We start from the raw sequence: 14328 nt of genomic DNA, 5'->3' as shown, positions 1-14328 counted from the left end.
CAGCCAGTCACTAAAGCAGGTGATTTTAATGATCAACACCTTCAGTTTGAGGGAAGGAGCTCATCAATTAAATCACCTGCTGAAGAAACTGGTTGGAGAGAAAACCCGCAGCGTCTCGGCCCTCCAGGGCACGAGTTTGACACATGTGACCTAAATCCTTGAGTGTTAATCTTTCAACATGTAATGTTGAAGGTTCCAGAATGTCTTATAACTTGACAAGGCCGAGCCCTATTAGCGTCTCGTTAGTGGAGATGATTGATTGCAGCTGATAGTTTCTCTTTGGGCGCGTAATGATTTTGGACTCATTGGATTGATCAATACTCCAAAACAATGAGAAAGCCTGAGGAAGTCAGTGAAGAGCTCAGAAGCATACCGATCAACATTTGCATTTGAAAATAAAGGAGAATTTCCTTAAAATAAGGGAAATGCTGGTTTTCCACCAGATTTGCATGTACATGTCAGAAATGGATTATCGTCACTTTAGACAAAATCACTTGAGTGATGAAAGAATCGTTGTTCTGCAGTGAGCAGATACACACCACCTGCCGGGGGAACAAACGCACAAGAGCGACCAGTGCACTAAATGGCAAGTGTGTACTTGCGTTCATGCCTTTCTGACATTTAGCCGCATCCTGAGTTCAGGACCTTGCCATCACACATCAGCCAAGTCAGATGAGCGTCACGTTATGTTTCTTGTCATGGGAGCAGATAAAGACTGTTCCCCTCTGTGTGAATGCTGAAGTGCGTGAAACAAAACATTACAATAAACACGTTGTGCTCTGTATAGAATAAAGAATAGCAAATGTCCCTGAAGTTCTAGACCAAAAATTTTTAAGGAACAATATGAATGCCCGCCACGATTTACGCGAAGTAAGCAAACGCACCTTCAAAGCATACTTTTTTTCATCTTGACCATGTACATTGTCACAAAGATCATACACAATGTTGTCGATTTTGTAGTCCTATTCAATTGTACTTTTTACTGTGGTTAACTGTTTTATACACTTTATACGCATACAGACACGCAAAGTATTGTAGAGTGTAAAATACTTGACTATCTAGAGTGCAGAAACTTGTACATTAGTACCTCGCATAATGTAAACCTCCTTTTACGTAAATTCCACTGAACGTAAAGAATTTATGTAAAGTTTTTGCATCAGATAACGTAAGAAATTCCATATAACGTAAAGCGTCAAGTCGGTGCAAGTTCAGAAATTCGATTTGAATAGCGCGCACAACAGAGAGAGGGAAACATTTTCCATGACTAACAGAGTACACTTGGTGACGCCTTCTGACGCTTCACGCTCTCACTGGTTGATTATCGGGGCACCGCCTACGCTCTCATCTCATTGGCTGACTTATACAGCGCGTACGTGACTTTGTGTGAGAGACAGGCTTCTCCCTTCAACCTCCCTTCTTCATCGTAGTCGCCCTTAAACTAGTTTGCACGCATTGAAATCTCTTCTTAATTTTTTTACTTTTCTTTGTTCACAAAACTTAACGTAAAAATTACCGTAATCATGGGCCATAAACCAAGTGTAAGTAATCGTGTAGTGCGTGTGCGTTTGTCTGTGAGACCAGCTGACTCTTAGACTCTTTGAGTCGCGTTTCGACTCAGGCTAGTCCTCCTCCTCCTTCCTGCCTCCACTTGCGTGCTCCTGATCAAGACATCTCGTGAACGGCAAGATTGTTTTTGTTTTTCAGTTTTATTCATTTACAGTAACCTTATTTATTACCTTATTTTATATTGGAATGTTACTGTACTATGTTTATGCTAACATTTTCTTATATTATCCCACCATATTTGGTGGACTTTGAATATTTTGAAGGGCCAAAGGGGTGAGTTTGAGAAGATCTTGGAACGGATTAGGCTATTTACATGTATTTTACACTTCGTATAACATAAAAACCCTATAACATAAAGGTTCTCGGAACGGATTATTTACGTTGTAGGGGTGTCTACTGTATATACCTGACTAATTATTGCAAAACGAGACGAGACTAGGAAAGTCTTGCCATCACATTAATGTGGGTAAAACATTACGTTTGTTTACGAATTTTCTCTTCCAGGTTGCTGGCCTCGGACCGCTCTCAGTGAAGGACTTCATGTTACTAAACCCAGTGTTGCAAAAAAAAAAAAGTGCTGTACAGCAGAACCCCACTTCTTGTGTTCCAGACTAACTAGCGAATGGCAAAAAAATATATCAGTATTCACCAATAATGAATGAATGATAGTGAAAGATGTTTTTACAGTGTGACAGTGTCTGAAAAATTATATGGAAGTTTCACTTTCGCTTTGCCTCAAGTAACTCTGGCACCTTCAACAATGTGCCAAACAATGTGTGCCATCTCAGTGCAATTGGCGAAAAAACATGATCAATGAAGCATAAAAACAAACATGTAAAAATTGTGGGGTGGTACATACACGCTGTACATTTTACTTGTCACACCAACTATTCATAAATTACAGGCAATCCTGCTTCGAATTTCGCAGCTTTACTCGTTTCAAAAGTATATTCATTAATAAATCATGCTGTTGTTGAAGATGGCCTATTATTAGCCAAAAATAGGCATATGCACATTTTACGTACAGTTTGTCTACATTAAGCATTTTCAAAAGATACATTTCAAGCATAACTTTCACTTTGGCACACATGTTTTGCTTTTGTGGCAGCTCACATATCTAAACAACTATACCACAACATAAACGATACAGAAAAGGGTTATTTTACATCGAAATAACAATTTATTAACAAATACAGTATAACACTATGATGTATTTATTTTCACATTTCGAACTAAACTGTGTGTGTGCATGTGTGTGCGTGTGTGTCCGTGTGCATGCACAACAATTTCCCTACACTTTCTGCACGCTACACTCCTCCATGCTCTTCCACTTCCTCCTTGCTGTTGAGTGTGTTTTTACATGCAAATGATCTATGCCGAGCTCTTATAAAATGCACTTCCGCCGTTTTTATGAATTAAACTGTTCTAAAAGTGAAATCCATTAGTGTGCAGTCATCACCTCTTTTTTTAATATTAATAAATGTAATATTTTCGTAGTTAGAGCATCGTAAAACTGTTTATGATCATCTAAATATGTTTTTTAATATTATTAGAGCCCTTCAGACATGAAATAACACCCCTATGATCACCTTTACACTTGTATTACCCAATATTGTAGACATAATAATCGAAAATAAGTCATCTTGGACATAAACCAGCATGGACAGCCTACTTCCTGAGGTGGCTATTGTCTCTTCAATGTAACGTTACTGACACCTACAGTGCGTTTGTTACTGACAAGTGTAGAATACTGCCATTGTTTGCGGTTAAGGAGAGACTCACGATGCACTTCAATCACTTTATAAACAAGCAGAGAACACATGCAGTGAACATTGACACAGGAGCTGGCCACTCTCTACACCGCTAACCTGCTGCTAGCACTCTAGCTAGCTGCCCATGCCCTGCTTCTTAACAGTAGAACTACCATGGCCCCTACCATGGCCCCTTCTTGGTAGTTCCAGTGTTAAAGGCACGCACATGTCACAAATACTGTATTACACTTCATATCACGCCTTCTCAATGCCTTGTATTTGCATTTTCATTCATTTAGCCATTTTTATGCTTGAAAATGCTTGATTTCGGCCAACAATATGTACAATTTGTTTAAATATGTTTTTTTAGTCATAATAGGCCATATTCAACCACGAAACAGCGATCATTTATTAATCAATTAACTTTTGAAAAAACGCGATAGAGTGAGGGAGCGATGTTCGAACCACAATGTAGCGAGGGTCAACTGAAACATGTTAAAACTAAATAATAATAAAATACTAAATAATAAAACATGTTAAAACTCAAGGAATCCTAAAGCTCACTCACTGACACCTTGAGACTATTGACAGCTCGGGCTTGTAGCTCAACTCTCCTTGAGTGGGGATGGGTGGAGCCCCGGCATATGCAGGGCCAGATTGCGCGGGTGTCCACCGTTACACAAGCAAAAACTGTAACCCGAGGAACAAAATGATGAGTGGCCAGGAACACGTGGTTTGCTTTCCACCGACCGAGCACTGCACGTCACAGAGACACTTTCACCCACGTCTTTATCTCTGCCGCCACCGTGCCATGAGTTTTCTTTCACATCAACACAGTAGCTCCTTTGACCAGACAAATGACAGCCCGCCTCCGTAGAAAAGCGGAGGTAGCTAGCATGCAGGGAGTTTCCTCTCTAGAGTTGCAGGAATAAATGAAGCCAAAGCAGAGCCTTTGGGTAAACAGTCCAGGGCTAAATATACAGCATTTCATCTTTAAGGCTGGAGACACAGCCCATTTAGCTTGGCCAAGCCTCTTCACTGTGGCTTTGGTGTAGCCATGAGGGTGTGAGACAAGGAGGGGGGGAAAAAAAGCATACAGCACCCATCAAAGTTGTCAAAAGCTAATTTACTGCTTATAATCAAGGAATTTGAAGACGCGGGAGGGGAGACCACTGATATAATGGTTTAATTAATGTTTTAATTATAACAACACACACTTGTGGTGGTTTGAGGGTCCCCAAACACGTGTGATATGTTATAGAAACATGAACATTATTGTGAAAAAGTCAAATTTTTTGCCCAATCAATCTATTTTAAGAATATTATTATATGCTAGTGATATGTACGCGGATGGGACGGTTTATTTTTGTATTTACTTATTTTTGAGTTGAATTATTACATGACACTTTAACTGCACGTTTTGGGGAATTTTGCTCATCATCCACAATGTTCCAATATGTTTTTCTCTTTTCTGTGCGTTCTAAATCTATGAAAACAGATAAAAAGGGACAGCTCATGACTGCACGTAATGGGAAACACATATTCTGCCTATAAAGCCTTCACAAAAAAAATCCAAAAAGCACCAACAATGCTCCATTTACATATGATGTGACGTGCTTATTAACCAAGCTCCAGCAACATTATTATTATTATTAACATTGTTACGCCAATCGAACTACGTTACTGGCGTATTGGTAAAAAAAAGGTAAAAAAGGTAAAAAAAAAAAAAAAAAAAAAAAAAAAGGTCATGTGACATCTTGGTGCTCTTTTTATTTTTGAGTTTGGAAAAGTTAACACTAGGTTTAGGTGTTTGTTTCTATATTATTTCTTATTCTATGCTATGTGAAATCAGTGCGCCCAGGAAGGAAGTTCCAGTAATGCTTAAAAGGACCAAAATACGTCAATACGTCAATATTAAAAGTGATCATATGTGTTACTGCATGGTCACAGCATGTATATAAAACCATAAAACTTGTTAGAGGTGTTTTAATATCGGTCTTTGTAGGCGGCATAGGTGTATCCCATTACGTGCAGTAATGAGCTTTCTCTTTTTATCTGTTTTTACATCTTTACAACACACAAATGTCTGCTCATGTCTTACATAAGGATTGTGGATGATGGGCAAAACCCCCCCTCAAAGAAGTGCACTTTTCCTATAATTATACATCAAAACTGTGTGTCTACGTGTGTGTGCAAAGATAAAATAATGACAACACAACCACACAAAGGATGCTTTGCTGCCAGTTTGGAGGATGTCCTTAGGTCTACATAAATGTGTGTGCGTGAGAATAAGTCAGGCCAGGGGCGTGTTCTTGGGATTCATCATTTCATTCTTTCCTGATTCCCTCTTTTTCCTCTGAAAGATACCCGGTTGTTTAGAATTATGACATCAGGGCAGTTCATCTGCCAAAATTGATGTCTAACACTATAATAAAATGAGATCTTTCTGAAGTCTTCCCACTGCCATCCATCATTGTGTGCGGCATGTCATAAGTGTTCTCTGTTATTGTGCTCAAGGGTGTCTTCTAGTGGGAGTTTAAGTAAACTGCAAGCTGTGCACATTGGTTCTGTTTTAATAATGGTGCTTTAGAAACATCAGTCCGAGGTCATTGGCCATAATGGAAATATTAATATTTTTCCCAGCATCAAACTGCCACCATGGTAAACCTTTTCTGACTGCACAAGCGCTGTTTAGTAGGCAGTGTCAGTTTAGTAATGCACATCAAATGGAGGTATGCAAGACTGACGTCTTGCGTGATGTCATGCATGACGGGGGTTTGACCCCCGAGGCGTATTTTTTTCCAGAAAATGTTGGTCAACCACAGAGCAATTGACTTTACAGGCCCCACTGTTATGTCAACACTCTCGATTAAGGTTAAAACCATTCTGCGATGCTTCATCTTGCTCATAAAACATAAATTCTACAATTCATAAACAATCATTTCTTCGCATTTTCAAACATGTGATTATGGTAATAAAACAACTCTCCCAAGTTTACACAGAATGTTATGAACACACGCACAGCTGTTCCTTTCTCATGCGCCACGATCCTTCATCTGCAGCTTTCTCACAGCCATGTCCCAGAAATGTAAACACCGTGTTGAAGGAGGAGGCAACGCATAAACTTGTATTGGGAGTTTGGGCGAACTATGTGTTAGGCCAGCTCCCATCCCCTTAAGTTAAAATTAGGGGGGCTTCCAAAATGCCAGGGATCCCACAGGACTATCGAGTAGTAGAGAGTGGACGGTCCTCTCTGTGGGAAAAAACGACTGAGTCAAAATCCGTGACCCGAAACCCTTTATGTTCTTGCTCCCACTAATATGGACTCATCTGTTATGTAACCAAAAGGTCCAATGGGAGTCTATAAAGCAGGGGTCCTTATTAGGCGGCCCTATATTTTTTATTTTTTAAAATAAAAAATATAATGTAAATTAATAAATAAAATAATATAGAAATAAGAAATTATATATATATATAATTTTGCAATTTAAAAACTGTACCAATTAAATAAAATAATAAAATATAAATTGAAAAAAGGGAGACATTTTATATACTGTATATACTGTACATGTCATCCCAGTTCTCAGTTTGAATTTTGCGGCTTCACTCTATCATGGTTTTTCCAAATAAATTAATTAATTAATTAGTGTTGTTTCATAGTTGAATAAGGCCTATTATTAGTAATAAAAAAAACAACAACCATGCCTATTTAAGCAAACTATACATTTTCTTGGCCTAAATTAAGCATTTTCAAACATAAAAATGGCTGAACTGAACGAAAATACAAATAAAAGGCATTCACAATAAGCATTTAAATCATTATCATTATCATCCTTATCATTGAGCGCACCTGAATATAAGCCTCGCCCACCAAATTTAAAGAGAAAAAACCTTTTTTACATATATAGGCTGCACTTGTCTATAAGCCGCAGGTGTCCACGTCGTAACATAGGCTATTTACACAGAAGGACACACTATAAACCTTGCAATCCTACCTACACGTGGTGTTCCCAGCATCACTCGTTAGCGATGAGTGAGATGTCAAACGCTTTTTTTTCCATCGGAGTTAAACAGCTGCTGCGGTCCAAGCAGCCCAGGCAGAAGCTGTAGTGATTCTACACTTGATCAAACTTACTGAAGAATTGTCATACGACTTCAAAAGGTGATATTAGCATCCACTTTACGACTCCAATTCACTACTCCATGAATCTGTACGCCGAGCATCAGGGGAACTGTAGTTCTAAGCCATTAATTAGTGCATAAGTCTCAGGTTTCAAAGCGTGTGAAAAAAGCAGCTGCTTATAGTCTGGAATTTACGGTATACTCTAGTGTGACTTGTTTTGACTTGTTGCGCATGCATGTGACTACGTGAGTTGATGTAACGTTGTGTGATCACACGGTCGTTCTTGGTAACAACACGAGTGCCAGAACTTGGATATACTGTATATGGTGATAAACACGATTGTATAGCAAAGTACAGAGGTGGCATCAGTGTGGCCTTCTCCTGCCTTCCTCCCTCGCCACTTACTGTATCTGTTTTTAACAGCAAGAGTCTTCGGTTAAGGTAAAAATGATGTTTGATGTTCATTTATCAATTTCATTCATCTTTTATATGCACTTTGCCTTGTTTTCTGCATGTAAAACTACAATTGTTCTATATAAAAAGTGTTTTGTATTAACATTTTTGGGTGTCTGGAACGGATTACTGTTGTCCTTTACCACAATGCAGTTCAAATTTCACGGCTTCACACTATCAGTGTTTTTCAAACATATATTAATCACTAAATCATACTGGTTCGTGGTTGAATATTAGTCAGAACACATGCATATGTAAGCAAATTTTATGTATTTTTTGCCTAAAGCATTTTCAAGCATAAAAATGGCTAAATGAACTAAGATACAAGTACAAGTATAAGGCATTCAGAAAACACATCCAAAGACGCTGTGATGATATGTAGTATTCTACACTAGACACTAAGTGTCAGTAAAGTTAGTGTAATGTTCGGTGAGACGTAACTTCCTGTCCGACACTCACTGTCCTCTGCTAGGGAACACATTTATAGCAACACACACAAGGATGTGTCTTATTTTTGGCTTAAATGGGTTATTTACTCCTATTATGTCTACTATATTGGGTAATACAAGTTTAAAGGTGACTGCATGGCTGTTATTTCATGTCTAGAGGGCTCTAATAATGTTAAAAAACGTAAGGTCTTAAACTGGTTTTCTACACTCTAACTACAAAAATATTACATTTATAAATAAGGAATCCTACTTTGCGGAAATTCACTTATCACAGTCGGGTCTGGAACCTATTAAATGTACTTGGATTTACATTATTTCCTTTTGTTTCTGTTTTTGTACGATTCGGTGTGAGATGGACCCTGTAAATCCAAGCCAACTGGTCCACCTGCCACTCATCTGGCAAGTATTGACACATCAGTCATATTCTCTTTTCCTACCTATTTGGTATGTTTGCAAGTTTTTTCTTCACGCCCCAGGGTGAAGCATAGAGGTGCATTGAGGCTGTTTTGCTTCAGTTTAGTCAGCCATAACGACCACTTCCAAATACCAGTCTATGCCTGCCAAAAAACCTTCTGCTGGTCTTCTAAAAAGCCGAAGTATGTATCTAAATCAACACAGAAGGCTTTACCAGAACGAGATGACAGTTACCAATAGTCCAGCCAGAGCCCAAACCTGAAATAAATGGGAAATGTGACAGATGTCCAAATAGGGCTGAGCACAAGAGATGCCCTAACTGCATAGCAGAAGTATTGTGTAATTATGCTACCATCTTATTTTTCCTCTGTTCTTTTTTGTTTTTATTCTTGTGAAGCACCTTGGGCACCATTGGGATGTTGTAAGGAGCTATACAAATGAACTTTGATTTGATTTGATTTGATTTGGAATGATTTATGATGCTCTTTTTTCCTTCAGAAAAATAAAAAAGCATTTTAATTTGTGCACTGTATTTTAGATGTCTTTTCCAACAGTTGTGAAAAAAGACTGTTCTGTTCTGCACCCTAAACACATGTTCTACTGTTCCATTCCCATGTAGTCCACTTAAGAGATGCAGAGACAAGTTTGAGTTGGAATTTAAACATGTCTGTGTTATTTATGAGCTTGATTGTGCTGCAAATCATCGCAGGCCTGGTTGACGCTTGTATATTCCGAGTAATGCATGTATATCAACAAAAGAAATCTGTCCTTCTAAATAAGGCTCTAATTGGATCGCATCTAGATCATCTTTGCCCTGGAGTTACTCATTAGTCATCTCAGCTTTGGCAGCACAAGACCAATAAAAGACAGAGTGACGTAGGTGTTGGTGGTTTACGGTCTTCTCTTTGTGTGTGAATATGTGTGTTTTTGAGAGAACGCATTTGTGAATTTCTGTCTGATGAATTGACATTTTCAGTAGAACTAAACAGGATTTGTTTTATTTGTTCAGTGTTTTTTTGGGTATATTTACATGTATGGTATAGTCTGGATTTTCTTCCAAATGCACATAACAGGCTGAAGGTTGTTATCACCGTTCTGCTATTCTGTTGTGGTAGTTGTCTTCATAGGCCCATTACTTTGCATCTACAGGGTTTTTATAGCTATATATGTCTTAGTTGTTCATTAACATTAAATGTTTTGTGTAAACCTGCTGAAATGAGCAGTCAACCCCTGCTAAAAAGACATTTTTAGACTGTAATTGCCCAGATTCTAAAGCACCTAGACCAACTACAACTGTTAAATCGCCAGAGAGCAATAGTTATGTCTCTACCAAAAGAGGAAAAAAAAAACATTAGAAAATAGATTTTATTGTGGTATTAAAGATGTGTTTATTTTATGTGTTTATTAGCATTAAAATGCCAGGATTCACAACAGGCTTTTTCCATCTAACCTTTTCCGCAATCTCTTGGGTAAATGCTGCTATCAGTCTGCACTTTACCTGAACACAGCACTAAATCAGGTTAAGACATTCTGGATATGCAAGGGTTTGAGGGGGACTGGCACACCTACAGAACATCTGGTTGGATTACTGCTGCTCCAAACATGCATGCTTACACACACACAAAAAGACTACTTTGCCTCAATGGTGGCACACTCACATACCCGCTCAAGTACTGTACATCTACAGTACCTGTACCTGTACATCCACCTTGACTCCGTTGCCTATGTTATTATTTTTTTGACAAATACGCCACATGGTGTTATTATTAAACCTCGAAGCACATCTTTACAGGGGCATGTGCGGGACCTAGTGCCTAATTGCCCACAAGTCATTGACCATTTGTCTAATGATTATAGAACTTTGAGGATATCTGAATTGTAGCATGCCTTCCAACGCATTTTGAGCACAACCCATAGGGGTGCCACAAATGTCATTTACAGTCATGGGAAAACATGACCGTGGGATGTCCTACTTTTTTCTCTGATAACTGAAGACACAATTGAAAAAGTAAATGTGGAATTTACAGTATTTGTAACTGTTTGTCCATTGTTTGCTAATTAAAAGGGTACCTTGTGGTTCATGGAGGATGACAAACAGACGGGGGATGCCACTATGTTATGGGGGGGGTTACTGTGTCAAAAGGATTGCTGTGCCCAGCTCTATGTACAGTGGATACCCCGCACAGTCACGATTCAGCATTTGTGACCCCGCAAATGTGCATATTTTTGGGAAAAAACATATTTAAAAAAAAATGTTGTTTCTCCGGTTATTTTTTTCTGCAGAAAACATAATTAATAAATGAATAATTTATAAATAATACAGGTGAAAAGTACAGCATACATGTAACAGCAAACAATTTCCCAGTTTATTTCGTTATGCTTCGCTTCGAATGTTTTTCCGCCAAGCATTGCGATGCCGCACTTTGTTCGGCCGTCCTTGAACGTACCATAGTTGCGTGCTGCTAACCGAAAGTGAAACGTACATAAATAACTTTCTCCGGTGGTGCTTCATCTTAATAATTCTGTCTGTTCATAGATCATCCTACATTGTTATTCATTAGCGTACCTATGCATTTTATAATCTAAAATGTGTTTAAGAAGTGTGAGAAGCATACGTAGGGCTTAAACCTGGATTGTGTTGCGAGCCAACAATGGCGTTTTTGGGGGGGAGGGGTGGGTGTCAAAAACAGTAATTTTTCTCAATAAAAATGTTCAATTTTTTAATAATGCAAGGATCTCCTGTATATCGTAAAAATGTGTCCTTTAAAAAAAATTGAACATTTGGCCAGGTTATAAATAATTAGGGGCTACCACAGGCACCAGGGACTTTACTCTGGAACCCAAAACTTTACCCAGAAACTGGTAACATTACCCTGGAACTAGTAATTTTACCCAGGAACTAGGAACTTTATACAGGAACCAGGAACTTTATCCTGGAATCAGGAACTTTCCCAGGAACCTGCAACTTTACCCTGGAACTAGGAATTTTACCCAGGAACTAGGAACTTTTGTACAGGAACCAGGAACTTTATCCTGGAATCAGGAACTTTACCATGGAACCAGGACTTTACCCAGGAAACAAGAACTTCACCTAGCAACCAGAAACTTTATCCAGGAACTAGGAACTTTACCCTGGAACCAGGAACTTTAACCAGAAACTAGGAGCTTTACACCGGAACCAAGAACTTACCCCTGGAACCAGGAACTTTACCCACAGTAAGGGTACACACACGTGTAGCGGTTCAGGAGTAGAAGACTTCCATCATGAGGTGTCCTAATTTTTTCGCATGGCTCTATAGTCAATAAAAGCAATCCTTTATGAGTTTAGCAAGAATGCGAAATTATTATATCCTACGGGTTTTGGTGCAAAATCTTTAAGGCTGACAACAGCAACCAACTACCTGTTAAGTTATTAAAGTGAATAATTATGACCTAATGAGGCCAAGTGGATCGTTTTAAAAGTTTGTAGGGAACTTTCTCTTGCACTCTGTGTAAAGGTGATCATTCTACAAAGAAAAAACCTCGACAATGCGGGCAAACTTTGACCAAACAATGTCTTCATGCAGAAGACATCTATCTTCCAATACTTTTTGAAGACGATAATAACATGTTCTTATATCATGACATCATCGTCTTTTCATGAAACCTAAGAGAAGTGCAAGAGAAAAGTGCAGGGGGGTTATTTGCCTTGGGTTTGTCAAACTTCCAAAACCATTAAAATATAAAACATGCAAGAAAGAGGCTGAGCGACTTGTATCCAAGCCGAACGCAGCAACTGATTACCAAAAAAGGCAATAAGGCAAGGATGTTTTTATTTCTCTTAGAATACACTTCATACTCAGACTACATCAGACTTGTTAGACCAAAAGATGTCATCATACTACAGCAGATTCCCGAAACCCACTATATTGACTGACCAACATTTGGATTATTAGCTCTACAAACATTTCCTTATTTTGATAAAACAGTTTTGTGTTCTGGCAAGCAAATGAACAAACTATTGGCAAAGGTACATCTGTGGTTTGACCTGAAATAAAATGTCTTCTAGTTTTGCCCCAAAGAAAAATGTTTTCAAGTGTGTCATTTCCCCAACCATAAATGAAATGTTTTGTTTAATTTTTTGAATCAGTTTTTCAGTTACAAGGATCATTATCAAAAATTGTACAGTAATTGTCTTGTTTGTTACCGATGTTAGAATAGCCCACTGTTTAAAAATAGTACTTATTCCCCGAAGAACACTTCGATTATGTCTGCTGAGCCTGTACATTAGATTACTTGAAACAACATCGTGTTACTCACCAGCTCGTAGTTTGTTGCTGGAACACAAGATGAAGACACCTAAAAACAAAAAGAAGACTTTGTTACAGGAAGTATGAGTTTCATTGACAAGTTTGAAATTTCTCATTTGCCCAAACAAACAAACAAACTGCAGCAGCAGCAGTGATGTGCGGTGAGGTTCATGGCTGGTGAGGCACTGACTTCTTTGGAGTTTCTTTTGGAGAAGAGGATATTTCACTTTCGATAAAAAATATGTTTTTCCAATACTTTTTTTAGACTGTAATTGCCCAGATTCTAAAGCACCTAGACCAACTACAACTGTAAAATCACCAGAGAGCAATAGTTATGTCTCTACCAAAAGGGGAAAAAAACATTAGAAAATAGATTTTAGTGTGGTATTCAAGGTGCGTTTATTTTATGTGTTTATGAGCATCGCAATGCCAGGATTCACAACAAGCTTTTTCCATCTAACATTTTCCGCAATCTCTTGGGTAAATGCTGCTATCAGTCTGCACTTTACCTGAACACAGCACTAAATCGTGTTAAGACATTCTTGATATGCAAGGGTTTGAGGGGGACTGGCACACCTACAGAACATCTGGTTGGATTACTGCTGCTCCAAACATGCATGCTTACACACACACAAAAGACTACTTTGCCTCAATGGTGGCACACTCACATACCCTCTCAGGTACTGTACATCTACAGTACCTGTACCTGTACATCGGCTATGAAAATAATGGTTTGTTGCAACCCTAGTTTAAATATTGATATTTATATTACATTATTATTGTTTATTTATTTATTTTTCATGACAAACCTCACTTGATCACCCTGACCGTACGTCACTGAGCAGCGGGTAGCTAAAATGTGTTCTACCTGCTTAGCATCACATTGTACACTCACACTGAACATAAACTTTGGGTAATGATAACCACAACTACAAGACAAGTACACATTACTATAGACATTTCGTAAAAATAATATAGGGTAATTTAAGAAGAAAGAAACCTATCCATGTTCAAATAAAGTATGTGAAATGACAATGTTTAAAAGTTGCGCTAACCACAGTATGATTACAGGACACGAGAAAATTCTGAACAACACGACTACAAGGCAGATTTTTTTCCTTCACACGCTGAGATCTAGCTTTACAGCAGTTGCCTATCAAGCAAAAAGCTGAGATTTTAGGCATGGGGCGGGATGTCTCCAAACGAACCCATGATCTGTTGAAGGGCCGGGGTAAATCCGATTAGCATCCTTTGCTATAATCATGATGTAAGCTTGAACTCAG

The 14328-nt window shown here is 38.5% G+C and overlaps 1 protein-coding gene across 9 annotated transcripts in view; it reads right to left on the bottom strand.

The window, feature by feature from the left end:
• Nucleotides 1–14328, bottom strand: part of tns1b (tensin 1b) — a 172390-nt gene that overhangs the window by 70307 nt on the left and 87755 nt on the right. For all 9 annotated transcript variants that reach the window (XM_054786473.1, XM_054786479.1, XM_054786471.1 and 6 more), the window contains one exon: nt 13056–13094. In XM_054786473.1, the coding sequence (XP_054642448.1) occupies nt 13056–13094 (39 nt within the window). The remainder of the gene's footprint in view (nt 1–13055; nt 13095–14328) is intronic.

The sequence above is a fragment of the Dunckerocampus dactyliophorus genome, chromosome 9, assembly GCF_027744805.1.
Source record: "Dunckerocampus dactyliophorus isolate RoL2022-P2 chromosome 9, RoL_Ddac_1.1, whole genome shotgun sequence".
Lineage (NCBI taxonomy): Eukaryota > Metazoa > Chordata > Actinopteri > Syngnathiformes > Syngnathidae > Dunckerocampus > Dunckerocampus dactyliophorus.
This window is presented reverse-complemented; position numbering and strand designations above follow the sequence as displayed.